Source organism: Carassius gibelio, chromosome B2 (genome assembly GCF_023724105.1).
Source record: "Carassius gibelio isolate Cgi1373 ecotype wild population from Czech Republic chromosome B2, carGib1.2-hapl.c, whole genome shotgun sequence".
In the NCBI taxonomy this organism is placed as follows: Eukaryota; Metazoa; Chordata; class Actinopteri; order Cypriniformes; family Cyprinidae; genus Carassius; species Carassius gibelio.
This window is the reverse complement of record NC_068397.1, coordinates 16,598,706-16,626,305: the sequence shown is the minus strand read 5'-3', so window position 1 is coordinate 16,626,305 and position 27,600 is coordinate 16,598,706. Positions and strand designations below refer to the sequence as shown.

Genomic DNA, 27,600 nt, shown 5'->3' with positions numbered 1-27,600 from the left:
GAACTAATGTTCACTGGATACAACTCATATTTTAAACCTCTGTATCAGCCGTTGGTGCCTAAAGGGCATGTTTTGATTGCATTTCGGTGTTAAAATGGAAAATAAGACACCATTAGAATATGATTTAAGATCAGCTATTGCAGTAAAACACCTCAAGGAAACCATTCACACAACTAAAAGTTTTTGCAATTTATTTTAAACTTATGCAGTGCAAATTTATGAACAAATGCATTTACACAGATCGAAATAGAATCACAGGTTAAAATACAGTATACCTTGTCTGTCAATTTCACAGTTAATGTAACTACAGACTACATGCTGGTAATGAAATGTGCTAGAAAAGGTGGCACAGGAGTTGTTTCTCCCAGTGAGCTCTGTTATTCAGTCGGGTTTGGCTTTGCTGTCACCAACTGAGGGAAGATCCAGCGAGCTTGAATCTTCAAAGCCAGAGATACAGGTTGAAATAAACCGAAAAAACATGTTGATGAATGTTAAACATCATTCTCATCTTTTCTATTTTAACAGATTCAGAAGCTATAGGTTTGATTTGTGCATCTTTTTCAAATAAAAAAAGTCTTGATCTTTTAAACAAAACCAACTATTCAGGCATTATTTTAGTGTGCCCACTGATTTTATTACAGTAGAACCAGTTGCATATTTTGAAACACTAATGTTTGGGGTCAGTAAACATGATTTTTACAAATAAATGCCTCATATCCTCTTCAGTATTAAGTATCAAGTTTCCACAAAAATAATAAATAACATAAATGTTTTCAACATTGATAAGAAATGTTTCTCGTTTCTGTACCAAATTAGCATATTAAAATGATTTCAGAAAGATCATGCGACTGAAAATGGGTGTAATGACTGATGAAAATGTAGCATTACCATAACGGTAATAAATTACTGTTTAAAATATATTAAAACAGAAAACAGTTCTAAAATTGTATATTTCACAATATCACTGTTTTACTGTAATTACAGATAAATGAAGCTTTGGTGAGCATAACAGACTTCTTTTAAAAGACATTAAAAACTCTAACTGATCCCAAACTTTGAATGGTAGTGGATTCCCATACAGTACTTTTTATTTCAGAAAAAAAGAAGAAAAAAAAGAACTTAAAAATATGAAAATGTCACCAAAAATAAGTAGAGTGGGAGACTGCAGAAAAAGGCTGACCCAAAGATATTCAAACACCAAGGGACAATGTGAAAATGGCAATAAGCACTGACTCGTGAAAACCGACCCGTGCCACATTTGTGAAGAGGAAAATGTAAGATTGGACTCCACACGTCGCGGTTTGGTGTTGAGAGGCAACAATTTCCTTCAGTTACTCAGCACTTTAATTCACAGACAGATTGCCTGGTCTCCCAAGAGCACTGACACTGGACAGTAAAAGCCTCTGCAGACTCAGTCTAAGAGCTGCTTCACCAGACAGAAAACACATATCACTGTACTCAGCCTGTCATGGATGCGTTTCCACTGGGGACGCTGTGCTGAAGACAAAATTATATCTGACAGGCCTTCCACTCTCCATTTTGCCCTTCACTTTGAGTGCTGCCTCTACAAATGAGCCAGCTATAGCAATAAAAATCAAATCTACATTATATGTACATTAGAATGAAAATATTTATTTAAAAAGCCCTTCTGTTTGGCGTGAGGCGACTTACATTAAATACATTGTAGTAAAAGCACAATATGTGCTGATAATCACTTATAAAATATCATTATGTATATTTATAACATTGATAAAAATACAAAACAATATGAAACTGATGATCTGACAATGGATGGACAGTTTGTCTTCATATCCGTTGCTCCTTCTTCTCAACTGGAGAAGTTTTGTCTACCATAATGGTGTCTTTGCTTTTTCCCCTCATGTTGGAAGTGGATTGTCGTTTTTGTGCTTCTTATTTGGTGCCATCAGGTCCAGATCTCAGTAGGCACCATGGCTTCTTTGGTGCCTACTGAGGGCATGAGGTTCTCCTCACAGAGGAACTCCAGAGGGAACTGGACCAGGAAGCCTCTAATCTTCTTCAGCAGCTCCAGAGCTTTAACAGGGTCCTCTTTATCAAGACCTAGTTTGAACTGGAAGCTCATGAGCTCCTGTTTGTTCCTTACCAGACCTGAGGGCAGACAGCGGAAAACCTGCAATGGCACCACATCAAGAGTCCTCAGTTTTATATGCCACTTACATTGTATTTTCAAATTTAGAACAGATGAGAAATTCATTTTAGTATGCTCATGACAAATTCTTTGGGCAACTAAAGGACCTAAAGTTGAAGCATTTAAATAACTAAAACTAAATCTGAAAATAATAATAATAATAATAAACTGACAAAAGCACACAATAAAAGCACTACTATATATATATATACACAAACAACAACAAATATTTTCTGCAATTTTAACGCTGTTAAAATCTTAGTTATATATATATATATTATTTTTAATCAAGTATAAATTTGAACTACACTAATTACACTAATATATATATAACTAAGATTTTAAAAGCGTTAAAATTGCAGGAAATATTTGTTGTTGTTTGGCTTTTATTCATCTTCATAACCATATATTAGTGCAGTCAAACGATTGATCGCATCCAAAATAAAAGTTTTATTATATATTATATAATAATATAATCTAATATAATAATATATCTGTGAGTACTGTGTATATTTATTATGTATATATAAATACACACAAATACAGTATATATTTCGAAAATATCTACATGTATTTGTTTATATTCATACAATTTTTATTATATATAAACATTTAGTATATAAAAAAAAAATCTTAAACCTATACATGCATTGGTGTTTATTTATATATACATAATAAACATACACAGTACACACACATATTCTATGTAAACAAAAACCTTTATTTTGGATGCGGTGAATCATGATTAATTGTTTGACAGCACTACCATAAACCAATTTTGCAGTAATCTATTATTATGCAAATTCTGTGTTACACATGGTATAGAAATATGCATATGTATTTGTCACCATTACTATTATTAGTTTTTGTTTATTTTAATAACATGCCTGATGTTGGAAGGTTATAATGTTGTGAGTTGGTTATAGTGAGTTGTTTTTACTCAAACCTTAAATTAATATATATTTAATTTATATATATATATATATAATATATGTTTATTTATTTATTTATTTATTATTTATTTTTTTAAAGACTTAAAATAATTATAAAAACACATAATTCAAAAAATGTATTTCATCGAATGGGATTGAATGTTGTGTGGCTGATGTGTGAGTAGTATTTACTGAAATTGCCAGCCTACAATGGTGACTCAGAATAAAAATCTCTCCTTCCATTAAGCCTCATTATTACTGGCCTGCCATGAGACAGCCAAACAACGAGTCTGAGAGATTCAGCGCTGATTGAGTGCAATACCTATCTGACAAAAGACTGAGCAACACTTCCAAATCATAATTCAAATGCTCCACAATTGGAAGATGGAATGTAGCCATCATAAATTCCATTACATGCCCAGGAGCGAATGGACAAAGACACAAGGAAGCACATGCACCTTGTCGTAGATGGTGGCGTTCCGACCCGAGATGCTCATCCAGACGTCTTTGTAGAATGCGTTGCTGATGGGGTCACTGACATCAATGGTTGGATCGTCAAAGGCACCAAGAATGGTTCTGGTTTATGACAAAACAAAGAGTTTCAGCTGTGACTCAGTTGTTTTGCTAACACTAGGATGCTTGGCTTTCCACCAGATCTTACTTGAAGCACTCCAGTCTGAGCTGCAGAGCAAACCTGCCAGCCTTGTACTTTTGACCATCCATCACTGATGGCGTAGTTTCCGAATCTTCAAAAATCACAGCTACCTCGCTGTCCCTTTTCCCCAGCATGCTGCGGTCGTTGATGTTGGCAGAGCCTGTAAAATAAGTCAAGGAATGAATTAAAGAATAAACAATAATCGGATTGTGTTTAAGGTGATATAACACTAGAGTAGTTTGAAATCAAATCAAAAATATGTTTTAAATATATTCCATTAAAACTATGAAACAATTATTGATCCTGGTAAAATTGTAAATAAATAAAAATGCCTAGTAGCTTTAAAAGCAAAACAAGTGTGAGCTGTTTCATAGATTGAAATAAGTTTGCAAAAAAAAACAAAAAACACACACACTGGTCATGACTCTCCTTAATCAAAAATATCAAGACAAATAATAATCACAGACAACAAAACAAGATTCTTTTTTTAATACTCTGCGATTCAATTGTATTCATTGTTTTATAAGTGATTGGCTCTCGAGGCATTTAATTCAATAAAAACATGAATCTTCCACCTACAGAATCAGAGATAACTCAATTTGAGCGTGCGGCTAAACGTTCCCGTCTGCCTCCTTCTGATCTATGGCTTTCTTCATTTGATTTCTTGTATCTTCTGCAGAAATCTAAAGCTTTATCTGAAATGACACTCGCTTATCTTTTATGAGTTTCTTCCGCTCCTCGTACAAAGTATTATTTGAACTTTTTTTTTTTTCATATCTGTGATACGTCTTTCAGAAAACAGAGACATGAAGATAGGCTTTTGCTTTAGATGCAGAGCAAATGTCAATACTGCACATCTGGTAGTGCAGTCATGCGGAAACTACACAGGCCACAATATTTTCCTCATTAAAAAAAAAATCACAAATTGGAGCGAAAGTCTGTTGACGTCAATCTAAATATACTATTTTAGGGAAATGAGTGGGCAAATGTGAAAACCAGCTATTTATTCGCCAGGTCAATGATTATGTGTGGCTTCACCGTCTATCCTTCAAAATGACCCGAGTCCTCCACAAGGGGGAGTATAAAGCTCTAACCAAAAAGAAATTGCATGCAGCGAATTGCTGAAAAATTACAGAGAAAGGCAAGCATGGGAATGTAACTTTGTTAACTCACCAATAATGACAGTGTTATCATCAGCAATGAGCAGCTTGCTATGAACATAGATGAGCTCAGTCACCAGTCTGCCTTCCAGCTCCGCATGAGTCCTCAGACCACAAATAGAGATGTAGTTCATCCATTGGTCATCCACTGTGGAGGTTTAAAGAGAGAATCGGGTGAAAAACTGAATAAACACCAATATATCTTGACATTTTAGACAGAATGTTACCTGACGGTTTGACAAACCTTTTCCAAATCGAATCTGTTTGACACTCTATTTAACCTTGAGATGTTTATTTAATATTTAAAATTAAATTATTATATTTTAAGTTAATAGTATTTAACATTTCAATAATTCAACAACAAATTTGCATGTTCACTGTTCTCTGATTAATGGTTCACGTGACATGCACTGTACACATTTCCACTTACTTCAACTTCAATTCAGTTGCTGCCTTCAGTTTTTAGATATAACCAAACTGGCTGTAAAAGTCACTTCAACTTAAATTATAAAACTTAAATTATAAATGGACTTCTGTTGTAATTGTGTTGGAATATCATATAACTTAAAAAAAAAAAAAATGCTGAAAATGGTAAATTAAAGTACATTAAAGTAATGGAAAGAGTGTGTCACCATTGAAATTCTTTTTACAGTGTGCTTGTCACCAAATAAAAGATTTCATTTTTAAAATTACATTTTGTTTCGATTTTTTGTTTACTATCATCACTTTATCATCTCCAATAAAAAAAAAAAAAATCAAGAAAGATGAAGGCTAACACTAAACAGGTTGGGTGTTCTTTTGCTATGAATCCCTCATAAGTCAGTGTAAATCTACAAGTTTAGTGCAGCAGCTTCATACATTTGACCTCAACTCATTATTGGTGTAAGCAGACTTCTCGTGGTGTCCTCCACTGTATGTAACCCTTTAGCACATTTTGAAACTTATTTACATTCTGAAAATTGTGTTCACTCGTCTTATATGTTGCAATGTAGTGGGAAACCAGAGAAGAGAACTGATTACCAGCACATTACACCACACCACCACACAGAGTCAGGTTCACATTAAATTATGTCTCAATCACATCATCTTACCGTTCCTTCCCCAACATCTGACACGTACAGAGATAGAGAGAGAGAGAAAGAGAAAGAAGAGGGATGGGAACACTCAGAACACTTACTTTCTTTCTTCAGCTGAGCGATTATGGAGTACTCTCCTCTGTTCATGGTCCTACAAAAGCAGACATTCAAGCGATGATTACATGTGTTTTCAAACGCAATCTCAGAGTTATGCGTTCTCTCAATAACTTAACTCACTATTAATCCCTCGGTTACCATCGTATTTACCAAAAGCAAGCTTATAAACCACTTAACCTGTCTTGCCATGTAAAATGTGTCAGGAAGCTGCAGAAAACCCCAGATAAATGACTAAATAAACCTTGCAGCAGTTCTCCATGTTTGCTGTGACACTGAAGCACTGCTTATTTCCATTTATTATCCAGACGAGTGAAACGAGCATTTAACACTTGACTGTGCCTCTCTTGCGTGTGTAATGGAATGAATTGGTAAGCTGGCATTGGAAAACAAAGGCACACTGTCTAACACGGGTCATTATCCTCACATCAGCGACATTTACCAGTTTCTTTGACAAATTCCTGCTTTCATCCAAATGATATACAGTGAGCGTGATCGGAAGGTTATTGTGGAGATGATGATGAGTTCATGAGTTGAAAGAATCTGTGAAGCTGTTTAGCGTCTTGTCAGACTCATTAAAGCTTAATCAGGGGAAGAGAGGAGAGAATGTGCCTGAGTTCACTAAAGAGGAAGCACTAACTGCGTCACTGGGAAACCAGCTACTGCGGTGAACTCACCAATGACACTGCAGAAACAGAAACAGTCGAGCTCAGTGTACATGACACGCTTGGTTTGAAAACAACACCGACCACATTTAACTATTTACATTTTAAGAAATGCCCCGCACTGTGAATGATTTATCAGTAAATGCTACAGAGAAAGAAAACAAGCCAATGTAATGTAAGAGCATCGTCGTTCACTGAAAAAATATTTTCTGCAAATGAAAAAATGCAAATGCAAAATAAATGTAGTATAACATATTCCACATCGACATGGCCGAAACAAATGATCATGCAAGCAATCAAGTTCTACCATAGAGTACATTATGTTTATTTCTTTTTATACAATTTAAGTTTTTTGTAGTTTTGTAAAGTTTTTGGATGTTTCTGGTGCTCACCAAGGCTGCATTTATTTGATCAACAAAATAGTCAACAACAGTAATATTGTGAAATATTATTACATTTCAAATAACTGTTTTCAATTTGAATATATTTTAAAATATAATTAATTCTTGTGTTTACAGCTGAATTTTCAGGATCTTTACTCCAATCTTCAGTGTCACATGACCCTTTCGAAATCATTCTAATATGCTAATTTGCTGATACTTTACCTTGCTTATTATTATCATCGATGTTAGATGTGTGATATATTTTTTTTTAAGATTCTTTGTTGAATAGAAATTTCAAGTATAGCATTTATTTGAAGCTGAACTTTTGCTATCATTATAGTCTCACTGTAACTGTTGAAGTCACTGACTAAATTGCACTGAAAAGGTTTGTCTTTTCAAACCTTTGCAGGAAAACAAACACCACTTGAAATCTACCTTCAAAAGTGGTTTAAAATGTTAAATATTTAACTAGGATAACACCGAACACCCAGACTTTTGTAACTGAGATCAGACAGATACAATTTCATGTGCCTTTTTTTTTTCTTTTTTTTTTTTACATATTTTTATGCTGTTGTCTGTAACGTATTCAAATTTTGATACTGCCCTCAGAAAAATCATCATTAATAGTAAAACATCTATTGCTAAAGTCTATGCAGGTTTGCACCATTACCATCAAAACCAATGAGGACATGCTAGTAAAAGAGAATGCAGGTTGTACAGCCAAAAAAATAATAATAATTAGATCTGGCCAGATTTTCTTAACAGTCAATCTGATTTTATAATAATAAATAATCCCTGCAGTAAATGAGCTATTTAATTAAATATGCCTCACCCTGTCTAAAAATAACTACTTTTTTACTTTTTATACTGCATAAAAATAAAAAGAAGATTAATTAGGGATCACAATCTCATTCTATTTTTTTGAGACTCAGGTGGCCTGATTTTTCCTGTCTGACCTGAGCTACCACTTTTTTGCTCAAACACACGTGTACAGTAACGGATTCATTCCTACCTGTAGTTGAAATGCATAACAGCCTGGAGTGCACTTCCTCCTCCTGTGGAAATGTCTCCCTCGAATCCAGGCAGCAGGGGAGTCACCACATACACTCGGAATGGCTTCTTCTCCCTGTGACACATTACAGCAAACAATGAATGAAACAATGAAACAATCAATCCGATAAATCCTTGGAAATACACACTTGCTTATTCTTAAATCAAATATCCTCACTTCCATTGCCATTAAATGGCAAAACATCCTTTCCAACCTATTTCTCTTTTGTCTCATGTGTGCTGCCTTCATGATTATAAAGCCATTACGGAAGGCTCTTCTCCCAGAGAGCTCTTTAAGCACATGCCAGCATTGTTACAGCACAAACAACAGTGCAGTATTTCAGCTTTGGGGGCAATGCTTGGAAATAACTAAATGAAGAGTGCCACATCCACAGCCCATGTCTGGCTCACATCAGTGCCGTGGCAGGTCCTGGCTTCTCATTAGGCATCAGTGTGTGTTAAAGACAGGACTGTCTCTGCAGCTGAGCCTGTGTGAATGACAGCAGCGAGCAGAGAGAGACTTGTGTCTCCTATAAATCATAAACTGGACTGCATTATACCATCTCAGTATGGGAGAAGGTGGTAATTTACTGATGATCTCAATAAAGAAGTAAAGCTCTAATAATATGCTTGAGGGAAATGGATATATACAGAAAGAATGGGTTTGTTTGCATGTGTTGAAATGCATGCACAGGTGTGTCATTATTTTTGAGGGAGTAAGATAAGACTTGAGCAAAGGATTTAAAAAGAATGTTTTTTTAATAACCCAACATGATAATCCGGTTATACAGTACAAATTGTGTTAAACATGTTACAGGGCAAAATTCCTAACTATTACAAGTTGGTAAAATAAAATAAAGCAAAATAAAAAATGGTGCAATAAATGGCAATGATCCACAATCAGTGTTAATGCATAAGGATTCTCACACTTACTTGTGAGCTCTGATGATTCGCTCAATAATGGCGTCGCCAATCTTGTTGTAAACATGTTTGTTATCGGCACAGCTGATGAAGAACTGGTTCTGAATCAAAACAATGAAACAAGAACAATCAGTTTCATTCATCAGGCATTTGAACACATTTTACTTCTAATAAGCTACGGTATAATTCCACAGAAAAATATGCTTATTTACGTTCTTGTATCATCTCTTGCTATACAGTTGTATAGATTTTATTTGTTTGTTTTTACTTGGTCAATATCCAAGTCACGGTTCTCCTAGAATTTCCACTGAATCATTCTTGGCATCTCCCCTGATATGCTCTGATAACCACAGCTGCTTGTCATTTATCAATAATATGAAGCAACTGAAATGTCAACGGTGTTTTATAACTTATTACACATTTCGCATTTAAACTACTAAATAGCTTTCAGCACATTTAAATCATATCACTGAACACTGACAGACAAAGTGAAAGTGGGGGATTGTGTACCTCAATGTAGATGAAGTGCTTGCTCTTGGCAATGACCTGGATATAGGCATTATGAATGGACTCCTCATGGTGCTTGATTCCCGCCGACCAGTCTGCAGCTGACCGCAGAACCTGAGAGACCATTTAGATTTACCGCCATTTTTATAGCCATTTATGGCAAAGTTACTTTGTGTGCATGCTAAGTATACATTTTTATCAGCAGGTCTATGGTTTTCCTTGTATCATGTTCTAACAGTTACAGTTTCAGCCATTAATGCGTTCTCACCTGGACTTTGGTTTGGACACAGCCTGGCACTTGGTACTTTAGATCACTGGCAGTGCTGTGAGATTTGGGAAGGAGAAATGGGTAGGAGAGTGATCTGTACTTTGGCTTCATTATCTAAAAGAGAGAAAAAAAAATCTATTAATAATGCGTCTTAAAAATGTCAGCTTAAGGTCAAATGTAAAGAAACACACGGAAGGATATTCAAAAGCTTGTCAAACATAAATAAGTTGAAAGTGTTCTCACCTTGGTGAAGTTCCAGCGTTGTATAAAATGCCTGGCCACATCTCTGGCTGCTTTCCCATGCACCACGGAGGAGATGTCATGCCAGGGCATTCTGGGGGTTGTGTACCTGTCAATAAAATCTATAGTCGAGCACATTGTTAAAAAGGAGGATCGTAAACGTCTGAAATGCATTGAAAAGACTGCGTTTAATAACACAATTAACCTTGGACTACCTGGATTAATGATCACTGAAATGACGAAAACAAAAAGCGGCCAGCCAGTGGCTCAACATGTGGCTCACCATCAAAAGGCTTGTCCAGCCGAACCCAGTCTTTGTAGACAAAGTTGCAGTAGTCTTTGCCGTGCCAAAAGCGTGTGTTTCCCATCAGCTCTCCCACTCCGGTCTGAAGACTGTGCACTGAGCCACTCTCTGTACACACAAGACATGCAAAACAGCTATGTGACTCAAAGGATCTTTTCAAATAAAATGACTTAAGTCTTCAAATCTACTTATTCTTTCACGAAAAGTGTAACCACAAGCATACAACAGACAAATACACACAAAAATTACAGCAAATTACAAATGCTGCAAAGGATAGAATATATATGATTACATGTTCAAGTGCATGATGAATGATTCAATTGTGTTTTTTAATTTTATATATATATATATATTATAATTATGTATATTCAAATCATAATACAATATTGTAAAATTAAATCACAAATCACAACATAATTTAAAATAAAATTACTCAAACTGTTTTAATAGAATAGAATTCCTATATCTCGTTATCTCATTAATATCGGTACCTAAAATTCCGGATATTTCTTTGAATTTTTCATGATTTATTTTCAGTAAATGTATTTAGATTCAAAATAAAAGACTTTGCTGCTTAGAGTTTTAGTGTGGTCTCTTCTGAAACCCCACTGTGTATGCTGAAACATATATGTTGCAAATGAAAAGAGTTTTAGTAACAATTCAGCAATAATTAAATAAATGACATCAGAGCAAATAAACAAATAATATTAAGACCGTCATTTTCCATGACAGTATTCATGGCCAATGCATGTGTAGTAATATTTTACATTTATCCACAACGTCACACCATAATTTAAAACTGAAAAATTAGCAGGAAACAAAGGAATGGTTATCTTAATAGCAAATTAATATGACTTTAGTGTAAGAATCAGTGTCAAATGAAATCTACCCTGAGGTCAAAGTCATTTCATTAGAGCATATCTCTGCTGTCTAGTCTTTAAGCCAGTCTCAAATACACTTAATCCCATCTCAGACAGACTGCAAACCTAAATCTATATGTGTGTCTTTTATGGCAGAGAGAACAAACAGAAAGAGCTAAAGCAAAAAAAAAAAAAAAAAAGGATATGGCAATCGCCTGAGCCCGGGCAGGGTGTCTAAAGCTACACCTACCATCAGCCAGAGAGGATAAGCATCACTGCACATCCAACTGAGAAGAAAAACACAGCCAAGATCCACAGCCTGACTGACATTGACAAGTAACAGAAGTTTTGACCTTTTTGCCCCATTTACTAATCCAGATCCAGTCTATAACTGAATTTCAGTATTTTGTGATAACCGGATTAAGAAAATTGCAAACTAGGTAAAAATGATATATTACTGTACAGTGCAAAAGTACATTTTCACCAAAAAGCCAGTTATTTCTATATATTTGCTATAATGTGTCAGTAGGCAATAAGTTCACATTTCCAAATATTCCAATTTGACACTAACTGTAATAATCCAGTGATTTGTATATGCACAAGGACAGACCTGGGTAGTAACTGATTACATGTAATCTGGATTACAGAATCATATTCAAAAAAATGTAAGTACCTGTAATTAAAGTACCTGTAATTGATTACTTGATTACATTTTTTTTTTTTCCAAAATGCCTACATAACATGCAGGTGAACAAATTTAACTTAATTTCTAGTAAGTGTTTCATTTTGATTGATGATATTTTAAAATGAAATTTTCATTTTAAAGTCATGACTAAATTAATTATTCGTTTTTCATTAAACTCACAAACCTCCAGAAACCGCAGTTTGGAAAACCCTGACATAACGCTTAAATTCACTTTCTGTTAATAACAACCAATGGGATATAGCTTCTTTGCATTTTAATATCAAAATTGTCCAGTATCATCCTATTTAAATGAATGTGATAGAAGTTAATTGATAAATTGATAATCGTTAAATAAAATCTATTTTGAAAGCATCGCCACTTAACAGCATTTTTAAGTGCCTTAAACTTTTCACAGTACAGTAGCTTTTTCAGAAAGTGTGTAATTTACAGGTGACACAAGCAGGTTGCCAAAAATTTTGGGATGTGGATCTGAACACCTACCTATAAGCAAAAAAAATAACAGTCCAGTCCAATCTCATATACAGTATTGTAACTATTGTAAATAGAAAAAAATGTGACCAGAACTTTGAAGAAAGTTTAGAGTGTAAACAATGACACTATTAATTTGTCAGTGAACTATCCCTTTAAGAATCTTTTTTTTAAGTTGTTAAGGTTAAAGAGGAATTAGTCATCAGCAGACTCAGAGAACGGCACAGAAATAAACCAAACACAATTGTATTGTGGGATCACTTTCAGTTTGGTCAGGAAAGAGTCTCTTACTGTTTGTGCTGTCGATGCTACTGATGCTGTCAGCATGGTGAAGGCCTCGATGGATGTGATGGTACAGACTGAAACGTGTTTTGCGAGTGCGCCCAATGCCTTTTAGTTTGGGCAGGTCCACTGAGTCCCCAGCCATCGACCGGCTGCTGTTTCCACTGGTGGACACTTTTTTCCTGGGTGTGGATGAATCCAGACCCTGAGTCCCGAAAACAGACATAATTCCACTTCATTATAACTGGCAGAAACATGAAATCACGGTCTAGAATTGCACGCTTCAAAGCTAAAAGGTGCATCGACCATGAGTGTGGCACAGTTAATGTGGCATGTGATGATGTCTCGAACCTGCTCCATGGACTGAGCGACAGAGCGTGTTACACTTCCCACATCTGTCAGTCGGTGCTCACGGTCATCCCAGCGGCCATACGCAAGGTCGATTCCCCCAACGAAAGCAACTGATTGGTCGATGACTACAATCTTCTCGTGATGCGCCCATAAGTAAACGGAAGAAGACACGTGATCAGGATGCCTCATCACCTGTTAATAGAATGGAATGGTTACAATCGCATAAGACATCACATATGATGCAAAAGCGTGTCCATCACAGATAGCTTACTTTAATATTTGGGTGAAGATGGATTAGTGTTCTTTTGCTGTATTCACTGTTGATGCCAAGTGCCAACTCCAATTCCTTATACAGCATAACAAAGATCTTCACTCCTTGTTGCTAAAATAAATACATGCATACATAATTTAAATAAATAAGTACATCAAAATCTGTAAATAACTTATGTGGAAAACAAGCAAATAAGCAAATGAATAAATGAAACAGTTAAATTAAACAACCGCAATAAATCAGTAACTAAAAACAAATAAGTGAAACAACAGATGGGAAATAAATAAAATAAGTAGATTAAATAAATAACCTTACTCTGAACCTGAATGTGTGTCTGTATATCCCACTTAATATACATGTTAAATTCGAAGCATGACACCAGAATGAATAACATTCAGGGGACTTACAGCCTTGCGCTTCAAAATGCAGTCGAGCCTCCAGCGATTGCCTTCCACTACAGGCCTCTTCAGAAAGATCTCGGGGCTCAGCCTGCACATTACACATACAATCATATAGCAGATACAGCATACCACAAGCACACCGATTAAATTGAAAAGGACACAACTTCATTTCTTAATACATGTCCTGGTCTTACTATGTGAACATCATTATAAATGTAAAAGACTTGCTTACGTTACACTAACCAGGATTTGTTGCTCTTTCACGGTTTCGATTGCTTCTACTGTGCGTGCATAATTATTAGGAGACTTCAGATAGGCTGCAGTTTTGGAAAACGTTGGCACTGGAGACTGAAGGGTTCCTGATGGTTTCACACTAATTCTTCACCTTAATTCTTAACTCTTTTGCAGGTAACGTGTCTTTTTTTCTCCATCTGTTATTTCCGACCGTGCTGTCCTTTGCAAATCCGAATATTGCATCCTTCTCATGGGCGTTCAATAATTTTTGACTTTCAGAATGAGTTTTTGGCTCATTTTATCCGTAAAGGAAACCCTGCTTAATAATTCTCCACACCTGAATATAAAGAGTTTATCACTTATAGCCTTCGAGGACAATTATATATTACTTATAAATGATTAAATACAAAATTAATAGTAGTTATTAAGATTGATGCGATTTAGAATTGGTAAAATGTGCTTGAAAAATAAAAAAATAAAAAAATAAATACCTTGCCTAATAATTATGCAAGCACTGTATTGCCCTCATTTGTAAGTCGCTTTGAATAAAAGCATCTGCTAAATGATTAAATGTAAGTAAATAAATATATACAAAAATGAATTCATAAAACAATTTCATTTATAAAAGTGAAATAATCTTTTAATCAAAATATTCTATTTATATTATCTGCAGTTTAAGTTTCAACCAGCGGGCATGAAGTGTAGGAAAGGAATTCAGATTGGAAATTTTTATAGGTTTTCATGTGGGTTCGCATCAAATGAATGTTTGATATTTGTACAACCACATCAGCAATACATTAATGTATGCAGCGATTTCTCATATAACCACCCACTCCCTCACACACTGAGGATCTATTCAAGTGGAGATATTCTTGAAATAGGGAGTTCTAACGGACTCAACACCTGAAGTGAGAGATGCTGGTCTTGCTGTATAACACACACCTCCCACTCCGAGCCCCTGATCCACTGCCACACATTCTGCATGAGTGCACAGCGCATTGCCAAACAATGAGAAACGAACACAAAAGAACATTTCATACCAGATTAAAGAGTACATTTTTTCATTTAAAGAAGCCCAAAATCAATTCAGATGTTTGATAGATACGTGTGGCTCTTTCTTGGACTACCAGTAGGTTTTGTTGTGCATCCCCATTTCACACCAAATGAAAACTTAACAGCTATACTATACCGTTTTAAACTTTTACACAGAACAAAGTACTTAAAACTAGTTAGTAAAGTAAATGATTTTTTCTTTGGCCATGGTTTGTCTCACTTAAATGACGACATGTCATCTCTGCTTTCTCTTTTCACAGCTGATATACATACGTGCATTATTTATATGTTGATTTCCCAGAAGAAATGTAAACACTGTGACACTGTGGAGCTATAAAACATTGCTCTGTTTGAAGAAGCAGTCTGTCCAGCCTGTGATGGCAACATTGGCTCAAGCAATAGTGTGAGCTGAGCTGAGAGCGTCTGTCTGCCTGAACATGTTTTCTTGTTTGAGGTTAAACAGTGAGCACTTACCACCAGTCTGTGATGAAGATCTCCTCTTTGGCCTCCTCCAGAGCGTTTGCGACATCCTCCATGTAGGTTTTGCCATTCACATACCTGAACATTCATTATTTTAGGTGTCAGATATTACAGAGTCGAAGATCTCTTAGATTAAACAAGAAGACAACCAGTAAATATACCATTTAGAGGGTATGTTCTCCTCCTCTCTGGCGAATGATCCAAAGCGGTGGGTCCTTAAAAAAGGCTTGCCATGTTTCCGGACAAAGCTTTCAATGGCCTGACCCCACCACCGTGCATGTCTATAACTAGTGAATTTCAGCACTAGTTTCCTGCACAAGACATAAAAAGAGACATTACGGAACAGTTTTAATCAGTTGAAAATGTATTCACCCTCAGGCCATCCAAGATGTAGAGTTTGTTTGTTCATCAAAAGAGATACTGGGAAATGCAGCATTACTGTATATATATATATATATATATATATATATATATATATATATATATATATATATATATATATATATATATATATATATATATATATATATATATATATATATATATCGCTTGATCATCAATGGATCCTTTGCAGTGAATGGGTGCCGAATGAGAGTTCAAACAGCTGATAAAAGCACCTCTATAACTGACAAGTAATCTAGTCCAACAATTAAAGTGTTGGGAAGCACAAAGCTTGTAACAAACCAATCCATCATTAACTAAGGGTTGTTTTAACTTTAAACTGCTGCTTTTTGCTAAATTACAAGTCTATAATCCATAAGCCTTCCTCCAGTGATAATCTCCATCCCTGTTCTTTCACATCAGATTTCTTTAAAGCTGTTTTGGACTGTTTTCCCTTGTAAACGGTGCTGGATTTGTGCATATTTCTCCCCTGATTCAGTCAAGATTACTTTTTCACCGTAGAAACCAATATTATGGAGAGGGGATGCGAATACTAGATGGACACAACGGTCTGACATGCCATAATGATTTTTTTTTTCTTATAAGCATGCAGTGTGAGTCATGTAGGATTTTTGCAATGCTTTTTATCAGCTGTTAGACTCACATTCTGATGGCAACCATTCACTGCAGAGGATCTATTGGTGAGAAAAAGTTGTATAATTTCTCCAAATCTGTTGAAACTGATCTACATCTTGTCAATTGTCAGCTATTTTTATTTTTTTGGTGACCAATATATTTAAGCGAACACACCTGGACAAGTTCTCTATCCTCACTCCATGCTTGGTCTCGGTGTATTTGGAGTCCATTTTGATCGTGAACTCATTGTCCACAAGCAGGACAAATGAAATGGCACCGGTGTCTGGCTTCATGTACAGCAGAAAAGAGTCCTTCACAATAAGCCACCTAAACAAAGAGCACAAAAGACTTCATTAGACTCCATCACAACCATGAGGTCAAAGTGTGCTTTTCTAAAGCGTTATTATACAGACAGCAGTGGAAGGCAGTGATATGGTGTCGGTTTAATCAGAGAATGAAAGTAGCACGGTGTATCAATGTAGCAGAGATAAACAGCTCACTAGACTCAAGTGTATGTGTGTGTGTGTGTGTGAGAGAGAGAGACAGTCCGCTCTATCTGAACTGTGCATTTTCACAGATAAAACTGCTTTAAAGAGTCATATGTTTAAACTCAAAGTGAAGAGCACAGCCTCACTGCATGATAACATTTAATCTGCTTTTGTGGTTTACTTGAGGAATTGTGCAATAGATTTGGTGTTTTATGAACAATTACCTCTTGGACCAGCGGTAGCAGACTTCATTGTGGCCACAGCAGTTCAAGCCTGGGATACGGTGACCTCCTGACCTTTTATAAACAATGCCTTCTCTGAAAGATACAGGTTTGTATGAGCAAAAGTGAATCTCAAGAAGCCCATTAAAAACATGTCTCTGTCATATGTCAAATAAGACAGATAAGACATGAGATAATAGATTATACAGTACGTTGTGTAAAATTAAGCACATTTTAGGGTCATGACATTTATTCCACCATAACATTCTCACAACTAACATATCCCCTCCCATATTTCAATGACCTTTAGGGTATTTATACGTTATGGGAGAAATTGTCATACTGCCATAACACTTAATTAAAACAAAATTGCATCACAGTACATTTTTATTTACGTAGGAGTACAACATTCAGTATTATGTTATATAATACAAAATTATATATATACACACACATATGCTTAACAATTTGTTGCTTGATTACATTACTGCCACAATGCAAAAATTAATTTATATAAATTTATAAACCCTACATAAATAAAGTTAGAAATATCACACTTAAAAATAAATAAATAATAAAAATGGAGTGTGTCCTTACAAGCCCTTGGGGCCCAAGTCCTGGATGAAGGACAACTGGCTCACATCAATAAACTCCATCTGCAAAAGAGAAACAATTCTGCTTAAAACCAGTGAGATAGAGAAACAGCTTCAATTAAAAGAAGTTACATTAAATCCTCAGCTATATTGACCCCTGCAGAGGAAGGGAGAGAACGAAAGAAGGAATGTGAGGGAGAAAGAGAGAGAGAGAGAGAGAGAATTACGGATGCCCTTGATTAAAGCTGCTTGAATAGCACTGAGAGAGAGAGAGAGAGAGAGAGAGAGAGAGAGATGCACATTAACACACTCAGGACACTGTCTCCATCTGTAATATTGATCCTCAGGCGGCTGCTTCATTAAGGATAACTCAACGTGAGAGCGATCAGGGTCTGAACTCCATAATCAAGAGTGAACTTACGGTGGCGTAGTATTTTCGGTACATTGCCATCCTCAGCAGCTTGTTTAGGTAGTCTTCAAGTTGTTTCTGAAAAAGGAAAATACGTATGTGTTAGCTGATTTCAAAATTTAGATTCTGTGGCGCTGGTTTTGTTCCATGATAGATAACAGTAAAAGCCAGAAATCAAAAATGCCATTCAAAATATTACTGAATATATTTATGTTGAACACATTTAAATCATTCCATAGATATTAACTATGATTTCAAAATCATTTTCTTAAAATTGTTTTCAATTGTTTAATTTACTGAAAGGTTGCAGTTATCACCACAGAAAAAAAGAAAGTATTTTTGTGTTGTTTTCCAGTACAAATATCATAACATTCATAAATCAATACAGATTAACTTGACATGCAAAATGACACAAGTCTACTTTTCTGAGAAAGTCACCAAAATCAAGTGTTTTTGATTAAAACAGAAAAAAAAAATTAAAATTTTAGGTTAAATTAAATGTTAGTTATATTGTAATTACATTCATCATAATGAATAAAGAATTTAACTTTATAATTATTTTACATATTCAAGCAAACTTTAAATATCTGATCAATATTACATAAAATAGAAATAAAGCATTACATAATGTTCCTTAAATGTCTTTATTGAAAGTACATTTTAAGAATACACAGTATTTTCTGAGACACTAAAATATGAATTATGAAAGTGATGTTTGCTTATTAGACCTAATCTATTGACCGAAAGGAAGAGCTGTATGCTAATCAGCTGATTAATTACTCATTCATTCGTTTTCTAAAGTTCTTCCTTAAACATCTAAATAGAAAATGACAAGGAAATATACTTCTGAATGTCAGGCCATTGAAAAAATAGTCAATCGATATTAAGCTCTATTCAGCAGCTCAAATCTTCAGAATCTCATCCGTAGATTATGTGATGTTCTCATGTGGCTCACATTAATGATACGATGACAAGCAGTGTGCTGTTACTACATACACACTCAGAGACCACTGAATCATGTCAGTGACGTTGTGTGGGAGAGATCTGCCTACAGACTCACACGCCTGGCCTTGGGACGATAACATCATGCTCAACAGTGTGTGTGATCACTTCCTGTCATGTGATCCAGAGCTAGTACTGCAGTAAGCATGTTGAAGTGACTCACTCTCCGACTAGACACTTGCTCCTCTCGTGCCAACTCATCTCCGCCTCCCCGGGGCAGTGCAGGCATCTGCCTCACCTCGCTCCTATTTATGCTCTTTCTTCTCTCTGTGTGGCTGAATGAAAGACAAAGATATCACAGTCTGAGACAGAAAAAAAGAAGAGTTTGTGGAGAAAATGAATAGCCATGAAATCTGAGAACTAATAAAGAGAAGAGAGAATGGGGGAAAACAAGAGAAAAGAAAAATAAATTGAAACTTAGAGGACAAAGAGGGTGAAAAAGGGAGTGTAGAGGAAGGGAGAATTATTATAGCTTCTTCAAGAATGAGTAACTGATCCTCTACACCAGGTATTTAAATCCGTCTAGGGCCATTGAACCACAAGTGGTCAGTTGAGACACATTAGCGCTTACAGCAAGCAGTGACATGCATCTGTGACGCATCTCCTGTGAACACTTGAGAAGAGGAGTGAATTTCAGACAGCACTTGAAAGCCACAGTGAGAAGAGAATGCTACTCAAAGGGATCTTCCAAATTAAATACTGCAAGCGACTGAAACCTTTCAGCAAGGACTATTCCGGAAAGAAATATTTCGTAATTTATGGTCATGAGATCCTGAGTGACAATTTTAACAATTAAACTAAAATGTGAGGCGGTTTATCGGAGATAAGTGGGATTTCATCAATTTTAACAAATTATAGTAGAAACTTTTGGTTTTATTAGACGCCATATTAAAGATGCAACATTACTGCCAGTTTTTCAAAATACTATTGATCAAATTGGCAATCACACAGACCAAAACAAGCTTCTTCTTTTTTTTTTTTTGGAGAAACAAGAATGTGAACTTAGCATGTTTCCTAAATAACTGTAAACACATTGTTTTTATACTAGCACAGTTAAACAAATTACATACGGCACATTTAACAATCAGTACACATGCTGAAATAAATATAATTTAAAGACACAAAAAGCCCCTGTATAAAACTCAAACCTTTCTATTTTAAATCAGTAATTTATTGTAAAACCGAATCCATGAAAATGCTGAATTTTCAGTAGTCATTACTCTAGTCTCGAGTGTCACATCATCCTTCAGAAATCCTTCTAATATGATTTGGTGCTTAAGAAACATTTCTTATTATAAAAGTTGAAAACAGTTGTGCTGCTTAATATTTTGTGGAAACTGTGATCATCTGTTTTTCAGGAATCTGAATCAGCGAGCTGGAATAGTGGAAGCATAGTTACAGTTTAATATTTATTTTTTCTTATTTAATTTATATATATATATATATATATATATGAAATGATGTTGTTATGTTATGACTTAGACATTTTTACATATAAGAACAATATTATTATTTGGCGGCCCACCTGCAATACCATCGCGACCCACAGGTTGAAAACCACCGATCTGAAGGATAAAGCGTCACAGTGTTCTGTGAAATCCATATGGGCTTTTCCAATCCGATAGTTATTTTCTATTTTTAAATGTTTCAAACACTCGTTTCTGCTTTTTACGTTGTCCGGTGTGCATATAGTATTTTTACTATAAATGTGACGCAGTTTCCAAATGGTTTGTGTGAACAACATACTATAATGTTTTGTATTTAATTCCATGATCAACTCCATACCAGGTGTAAAGGATCACTGATTAAGTTTATCTGTAGGGCAGGGGTCTGACCTCCGGGTGGGAAGCGGGATCCTCATAAGGGTCTTGTATCGCAGAAGCTCTCGGTGCAGCTCCATGAAGTGCTTCTCTTTCCTCTTGACTATCCAGGTGAAGTTCCCATGTTTGAGCTCTATCTTAAACATGGCTGGCATTGCCTGTGTACACAGCAGGGATGTGAGATCTGTGACATCTTTCTACCATTGCTTTTAACTAGCATGTGCTTCACAGACCTTGGACACGGTCCTGTTTTTGGACATGTTGAAGCGGTCCAGGGCCCTGGTGAAGCGTTCCACTTCGAGGATCTTAGCTGTGATAGGGACAGCAGTCAGATAGACCTGCGCCTCTGTCTCTTTAAAACCAACTGTCCTGTACACGGCAGAGAATGGGATATGGGATGCTCCTGTAAGAAAAGAAAAGGCGGACTGAGGAATGCCTGCAGCGAATGTGTGTGTGCTGAATGCTTGTTTATGACATGTTGCATCATGTTACACAGTTGTCCTCACATCACTCCTTTTATCACACGCTTAACACACATTACTGGCAAAAATAAATCCTGTTCCTCAAGTCTAACACGTTTTCAGTCATTTGGAAATTAGAAGAGTCACCTCTATAGTGGTTTATATGATACAGATTGACTGTTTAAAAGCAGCTAAACAGGAAAACAACCAAATCAATGACACAAACTTCATCAAAAATGAGACAAGCACCTCTAAAAAGACAAAACTACATGAAAACAAATGAATGTTTAGCATCTGATGTTATTAATAATCACTTACCTGAGGGGTTAAACTCGCAGTCCACCTCTTCAGGTTCATCCTCAGCATCTGAGAAGCCCAGGTCCCTGGTGTCCAGGTTTTCCACCGTGTCACTCATGTCTGCTTTTATCAGATTGAGTTACTTCTCATGGGCTCAGCGAAGCATATTTAGCACTCTTCAGCCTGAAGGTCCAGCAGTGCCTGTTTGAACACACAAACACACACAGAGTCAATACCCTAAAGCAATGGTTCTCATCTACTCTAGTATGACAATACTAAACACACCCAAATTAAAACGCAATTAACTAAATGATCACAATCTGACATAATTAGAAGAGAGCAAACTAAATCTGTTTAGCAACTTAAAAGAAAGGAGAAACGTTTTAGCTCAGACTCATCTGTGACTCGGCAGAATCTATTAAATTATGGTAGATTCCATCACAGACAGCTTGCGTGACATGCATTCATGCTTGATAATCATGAATATTATATACTGGTGCACTAGCAAGGAGGATAAAGTTGGATTGTGCCAACAACAAGTGGCTGCCAAGAGCATAAAATATTGAAATTCAATTTTGTATGATAAACAAGTCTAGTGCTGTGTTGTGTCACCACTTCATGTCCAATTTATATTCTGAGTCCTATAGCAAAACCAGCTCTAATCTAATTAGCTTTGATTGGCTGTTAAAGTCACCAATAGTCTTTTTCATATTTTTTTCCATTCAGAAATTAACGTGTTCCATCATGTTTGCATTGTGCAGCATCATAAATCAAATATCCTTTAGTTTTAGAAAGCTTTATAACTACTTTACATTGCACTATATATATATATATATAAATACACGCCTCTTTTAAATAAATATTGTTCTTTTAAACTATTTATAAAGGAATCTTGACCAAAAAAATTATTAAGCAGCACATTTTTTATCAATATTGATAAATATTTCTCAAGCACCAAATCAAGGATCATGTGACACTTATGACTGAAGTAATTGCTGCTGAAAATTCATCCCAGGAAGTTGTTTGATTTGAAAATAAATGAAACACAAACCAGCTATTGTAAATAGTAATAATATTTGTAAAGTATTTTTGATCAAATAAATGCAACCTTGACGAGAATAACAAACAAATCAGTAGTGTATTATTATTATTAACTAGCTAGCCAAACCTTGACCCCTTAGTTTGCTCATTTCTATTTAAAACATGTTCTATTTCAGTCAGGCCAAAAGTCAGAGGTCACATGTCTTCTCCTGTGGAGCAAGGGACACCTCCAATCGATGTTTAACTATAATACATGCACACAAGATTACATCAGTGTCATTCCCTCACAAAAAAAGCTATTAAAAAAGACATCACATCCTGTTTTCTACAATATCTCTGGGAGCAAATCCAAGAAAATTCCCTAAACCGCACCAGAATCACACTGAGAATTGCTTCCACAGAATTACAAAATCAAAGAAGCTGTTCATTGTTCATACCGTCACTATTCCTCCAAAATTAATTTGTCAGTTAGTGGCATGATCGAAAGGATGGATATAAAGGTAAATGACAGGTCTAGTGACCCATCTGAAACTATAAATACAGGTAGGCCATAAAAAGGGAGATGAGATGATGCCAAAACAGAGAAATCATAAGCCACTCTAGCCCTTAGACATATTGAAAAATCATCACCAACACAGTTAATAATGGATGTGCGGCAGAAAGGAGGAAATCTTTAATAGCTTGATAATCACAGATGTGGGTTTTACGTCCAAGTAGAAAGTTTCACACAGTATGTGGAGGAAACATCAGAAAAGCAACAGGATATAAACAACGGGGGAAAAAAAGAATGACAGTGGAAGAGATTATAGAAAAATGCTGAAACTGAGCAGCTGAGTCACCAACTGTTACCAACACAACACAATTCACACTGCCACAAGTTCAGTAAAACTAAATGTGACCACCAACTCTATTCTCAAGCCTTTCACACAACATAAAGCCGACATTTGTGCTGTTAAAACAAAAAATGTCATTATTGGAGTAAATGAGAATAAACACACAGGGCTGCTTTCTCTTATAAAGAGTCTAGCTGCATTTCTTTAGACTGCAGTGATTTTGCCGCCAAGTATATGTTCGCTCTATAACTACCCCACAAAACCTTTTATTAGACATAATGGAACATTTTCTCCTCCCATCGGCTGGTTGTGGTGTAGGCTGGTCTTTTCAGTCTGATCGCTGAATGACCATTTAAAATGTATGAATGAGGAATAATGTGTGCTAGAGAGAAGCGGAAATGTTTGAACTTCCCAACCCATCTTACGTAAGACAAGTCTAACGGTGAGGTGTGGCTCTTTGGCAACACATAATCTGAACTCGATATGACATCACCTTTTCCAGCCCAGCTACCTTTGGAAGCTTCTGCTTAACTTCAAAAAAACATACTTAGTCCTTCAATCCTCAGGTTGTAGGAGAAACGTCATTAAATCTTTCACAAACAAAAAGGCTGGTATGTTTCAAAACATCTCACAATTTTTATATAGCAGATACTTTTCACTTTTCACTGCTCTAGAGAATTTTTTTTTCTCAAACTCAACATGAAATTGGAATTCTGTTTTCCTTGCAATCTATTGTTTTCAGTGAGTGAGTAAATAAGATGATTTTGAAGCAAAACTTACAGACTACAAGCTCCAGGTTTGACAGTCTTTTGAGCAAATGTTCTGTATGTGTTTTATGACCTTATTTCAGGGACTTCAAAAATTTTCTACAAAATAAATTACGCATAAACATTTTTTTTTCTCAAAACCACAATCATGTACATACATGCTTTTTGCATATTATTGTAGCCCAGTTTGTACTGAATACAGTGTTTTCAGACTTTAGCCATGTATAGGTTTATAAGCAACTGAAAAAGCACAAAAGTTAAAATCACAAGGTTTTTTACCCATTTGCAAGCAATATTTTTTTTTAGCATTTAAATGGCACATATTGTCTTCGACCCATCAGCATTAATGTAAAATACTATTTTTCTGTCTAACTAATCTTTCTCCATTCTGGCATTGAACTCCAAATTTCTATTCTAAATCTAATCAATTCAATTGCAGCCCAATATCAGTGTTTATTACATCAGAGAATGGTAATAAAATAAGTTGGCTTTACTTCATTGTCTATGGTGGCCTGTGTTTACTTTAAACATACACATAACACATACCTATAAACATAGGGCAGTCTAGCTAGCTGGTAGTGCTGATAGAGAGTTTATTTCATTTATTCTCTCTGTGTGGGTGAACGTTTATGACAGTGGTATCGCATGCATGTCTCCCACCTGTGCACTGACCTTTAGAGCCAGCTTTAAAGAGGTGCACAGGTCAAAGAGAGGCAGTCAATCAGGCATGTCAACTATCACACCATTGGCACAATATTGCATTTTAATGATTCTTTAGATATCACCTTGCCCAACCACTACAGTCTCAGAATGGACCATTCCTGAGTTACTGATACAGTATACTGTACATGTGACTTTAAAGACAAAGCTATGTTCTGTGTGCTGTACTGCACACACACACACACATAAAAAGACCAGGCTAATTTCTCATATACTGGAAGTGAATCTATTTTGGAAACACATAAACATTTCAAAGCAGCCAAACATACAATCATGTCAAGCTCTCATTAAAAACTATGGGAACTAACATTTACTTCTCCACAGGGAATATTTTGCCTTCTGGCTTCTTTAGTTTCATTTGACTGGATGAGAACAAAACTTGAACTAAATTAAACTGGATAATCTTGAAACAACAACACTGGTATTCATCACAACATTGAACTGACTCAAGCTGAATAACTTAGAACTGCTTATAGCTGATTGATTATCTTCACACTGCTATTGATCTGAACTAAACAAACACTGAGCGGACATTAGCTACAGTAAATAATGACATTATTGTGTTTTACAGCTGCTTTACAGCAGTCTCCATAGCTTTAGTTTCCATAATTACTGCTGTATCTCTGTGAAGGTATAAAGCACCATATAAAGGCAACGACTTCAGTTTGTCCATCAGTATGCAACAATATGCAATATGTTTGCCCAGCAGCAGTCACAGAGATGTGTTTGAACCGAAGCACAATAAAACAAGACAAAAGTCAAGACAAAACAGGAAAAAACATGAACTTTTAGACTTATTGGTTCTCTGCGCCTCGTAATAAACAAATCTTGATGTAAATGATCCAAAGTAGGACAGGCTGTGCAGTGAACTGTAAAATAACTGCAGAACAGCAAGACCTTTAAGAGCTCTGTCTGTTAGACAAGCCAAGATAATATAAATGAATAAACACTTTCAAACTATGACCTCTCTTATTGTCATTTTCAGAATCTTCGTCTTGACTGCCAGGATTTTTTTTAAACAAACAAACAAACAAACAAAACGATTTGAGAAGTAGTATTGTGTATATACAATAAGATTAGAACAGTGTACTAATTTCCTTCCTTCTGAACAAACCTGTTCAACATCAGTTCTACCTTACGTACTAAACTACAGAAATACACAGAAAATGAGAGGGAATGAAAAGTTACACTTTGCTGAATGCTGTGGATGGGATATAAACCATTACCTCCTGCCAACATGTTCCTGCCCATTGTAATTCATCATGGAAACAAGACTCAGTGCCATATATAAGGCAACCATGTACCTTAGAGATTTATGAGAAACTATGGTATAGACACTTGAATCACTTGTGTGTCCTGGGGGAAACATCCAACTTAAGAACTGCTCTGTCATTGTAAAACATAAAGCCGTGTGGATGAAACTACTGCAAACACACTCTAAACATCATCGTAGGTTCAAGTTAATATCATAAAAAGATGACTTAGAAAGGCAGCCACCAACAAAAAGTAATAAATTCATCTTTAATATTAAGATTGTTTTTTCGTTGTTGTTCTCTGGGAAAGACAGTCTCCATGGAAGTTTCGAAAAGCCTTTTGCAACCTGTTGTGAAGTTTAGCAGGACCGTTACTCCTGTTGAAAAAGCATGATTTTAATTAAGACTTTCAGAGCAAATGCACTTTGCACCTGAAGGCAATTTATTACAGGAACACACTGTTGCTGTCATGTGCCTTTTACACTTCCGTCTGTCTGTGAGGCGTGTTAGTGAAAGCATGAAGTTCCCAGCAGTTCCCAGGTCAGAAAACCCTGATTAATGAATGACACTATTAGAGTGTAAGAGATAAGCAAACAACACAGGGGGCCATTTAAAACACAAGCTAGTGTGCTGTTGTACTGCACAGTTGTAGTGTACTGTACTCCAGCCCTTGTTTACAGCTGAAAATACAAGAGAAGGATGTTGGAGGAGTCTGAGCAAAACCAAGTTGACTTTCCTCTCTTGTGCACTGGTCACACGTTCCACCACGGATACAAAAGCCTCTCACACTGGGGTGAGACAGGAGTCAAGACATATCGGCACCAGAAAGACTTTCACATTACACAGTTACAAACTGACACACACATCCATATCATCCAAGTGTTCACTCTCTAACTCTGCAAGCTGAGATACAAGTTTGGAACTGAGCAAGAGACAACAAACAGCACAAAGTTTTACTGACCTGCCTTGGTAGACGTGATTCCCACATGATCAATCAGCTGTTTGACTCCCACAACAATGAAAGACTAACTCATAGTTTTGCAGCGTTAAAAGAGTCCCTCTCCCTTTCTGACTCCAAACAGACTAAACAAGAGGACAGTGGAGAGATCAGTCACAGGCCAATGTGTTTG

General features: G+C 35.9%; 1 protein-coding gene across 2 annotated transcripts; it reads right to left on the bottom strand.

Annotated features, from left to right (window-relative positions):
* Positions 1-174: 174 nt before the first annotated feature.
* On the bottom strand, positions 175-27,600 carry pld1a (phospholipase D1a). 2 transcript variants are annotated; one of them, XM_052549234.1, is made up of 26 exons: positions 27,432-27,600; positions 21,878-22,057; positions 21,332-21,501; positions 21,114-21,256; positions 19,442-19,553; positions 18,289-18,354; positions 17,872-17,930; positions 17,278-17,370; positions 16,740-16,892; positions 15,710-15,859; positions 15,543-15,626; positions 13,788-13,869; positions 13,381-13,491; positions 13,110-13,301; positions 12,768-12,963; positions 10,422-10,550; positions 10,142-10,260; positions 9,899-10,012; positions 9,634-9,744; positions 9,136-9,224; positions 8,165-8,278; positions 6,092-6,141; positions 4,928-5,062; positions 3,761-3,914; positions 3,558-3,675; positions 175-2,149 (listed from the first exon to the last, which is right to left on the bottom strand). In XM_052549234.1, the coding sequence occupies exons 2-26, from the start codon at positions 21,972-21,974 to the stop codon at positions 1,925-1,927; spliced, it is 3,066 nt and encodes a 1,021-aa protein (XP_052405194.1). In that variant the 5' UTR covers positions 21,975-22,057; positions 27,432-27,600; the 3' UTR covers positions 175-1,924. The 2 variants fall into 2 exon arrangements, with proteins under 2 accessions (XP_052405194.1, XP_052405195.1); XM_052549235.1 differs by having other exon boundaries at positions 175-437.

Bases quoted from the DNA above. Each gene is read 5' to 3' on its own strand.
- pld1a (XM_052549234.1), bottom strand. From the start codon at position 21,974: ATGAGTGACACGGTGGAAAACCTGGACACCAGGGACCTGGGCTTCTCA. The intron at 21,502-21,877 runs GTAAGTGATTAT...CTTTTCTTACAG, and splicing joins CTGCGAGTTTAACCCCTCAG to GAGCATCCCATATCCCATTC. The intron at 13,870-15,542 runs GTAAGTGCTCAC...TGTAATGTGCAG, and splicing joins ATCTTCATCACAGACTGGTG to GCTGAGCCCCGAGATCTTTC.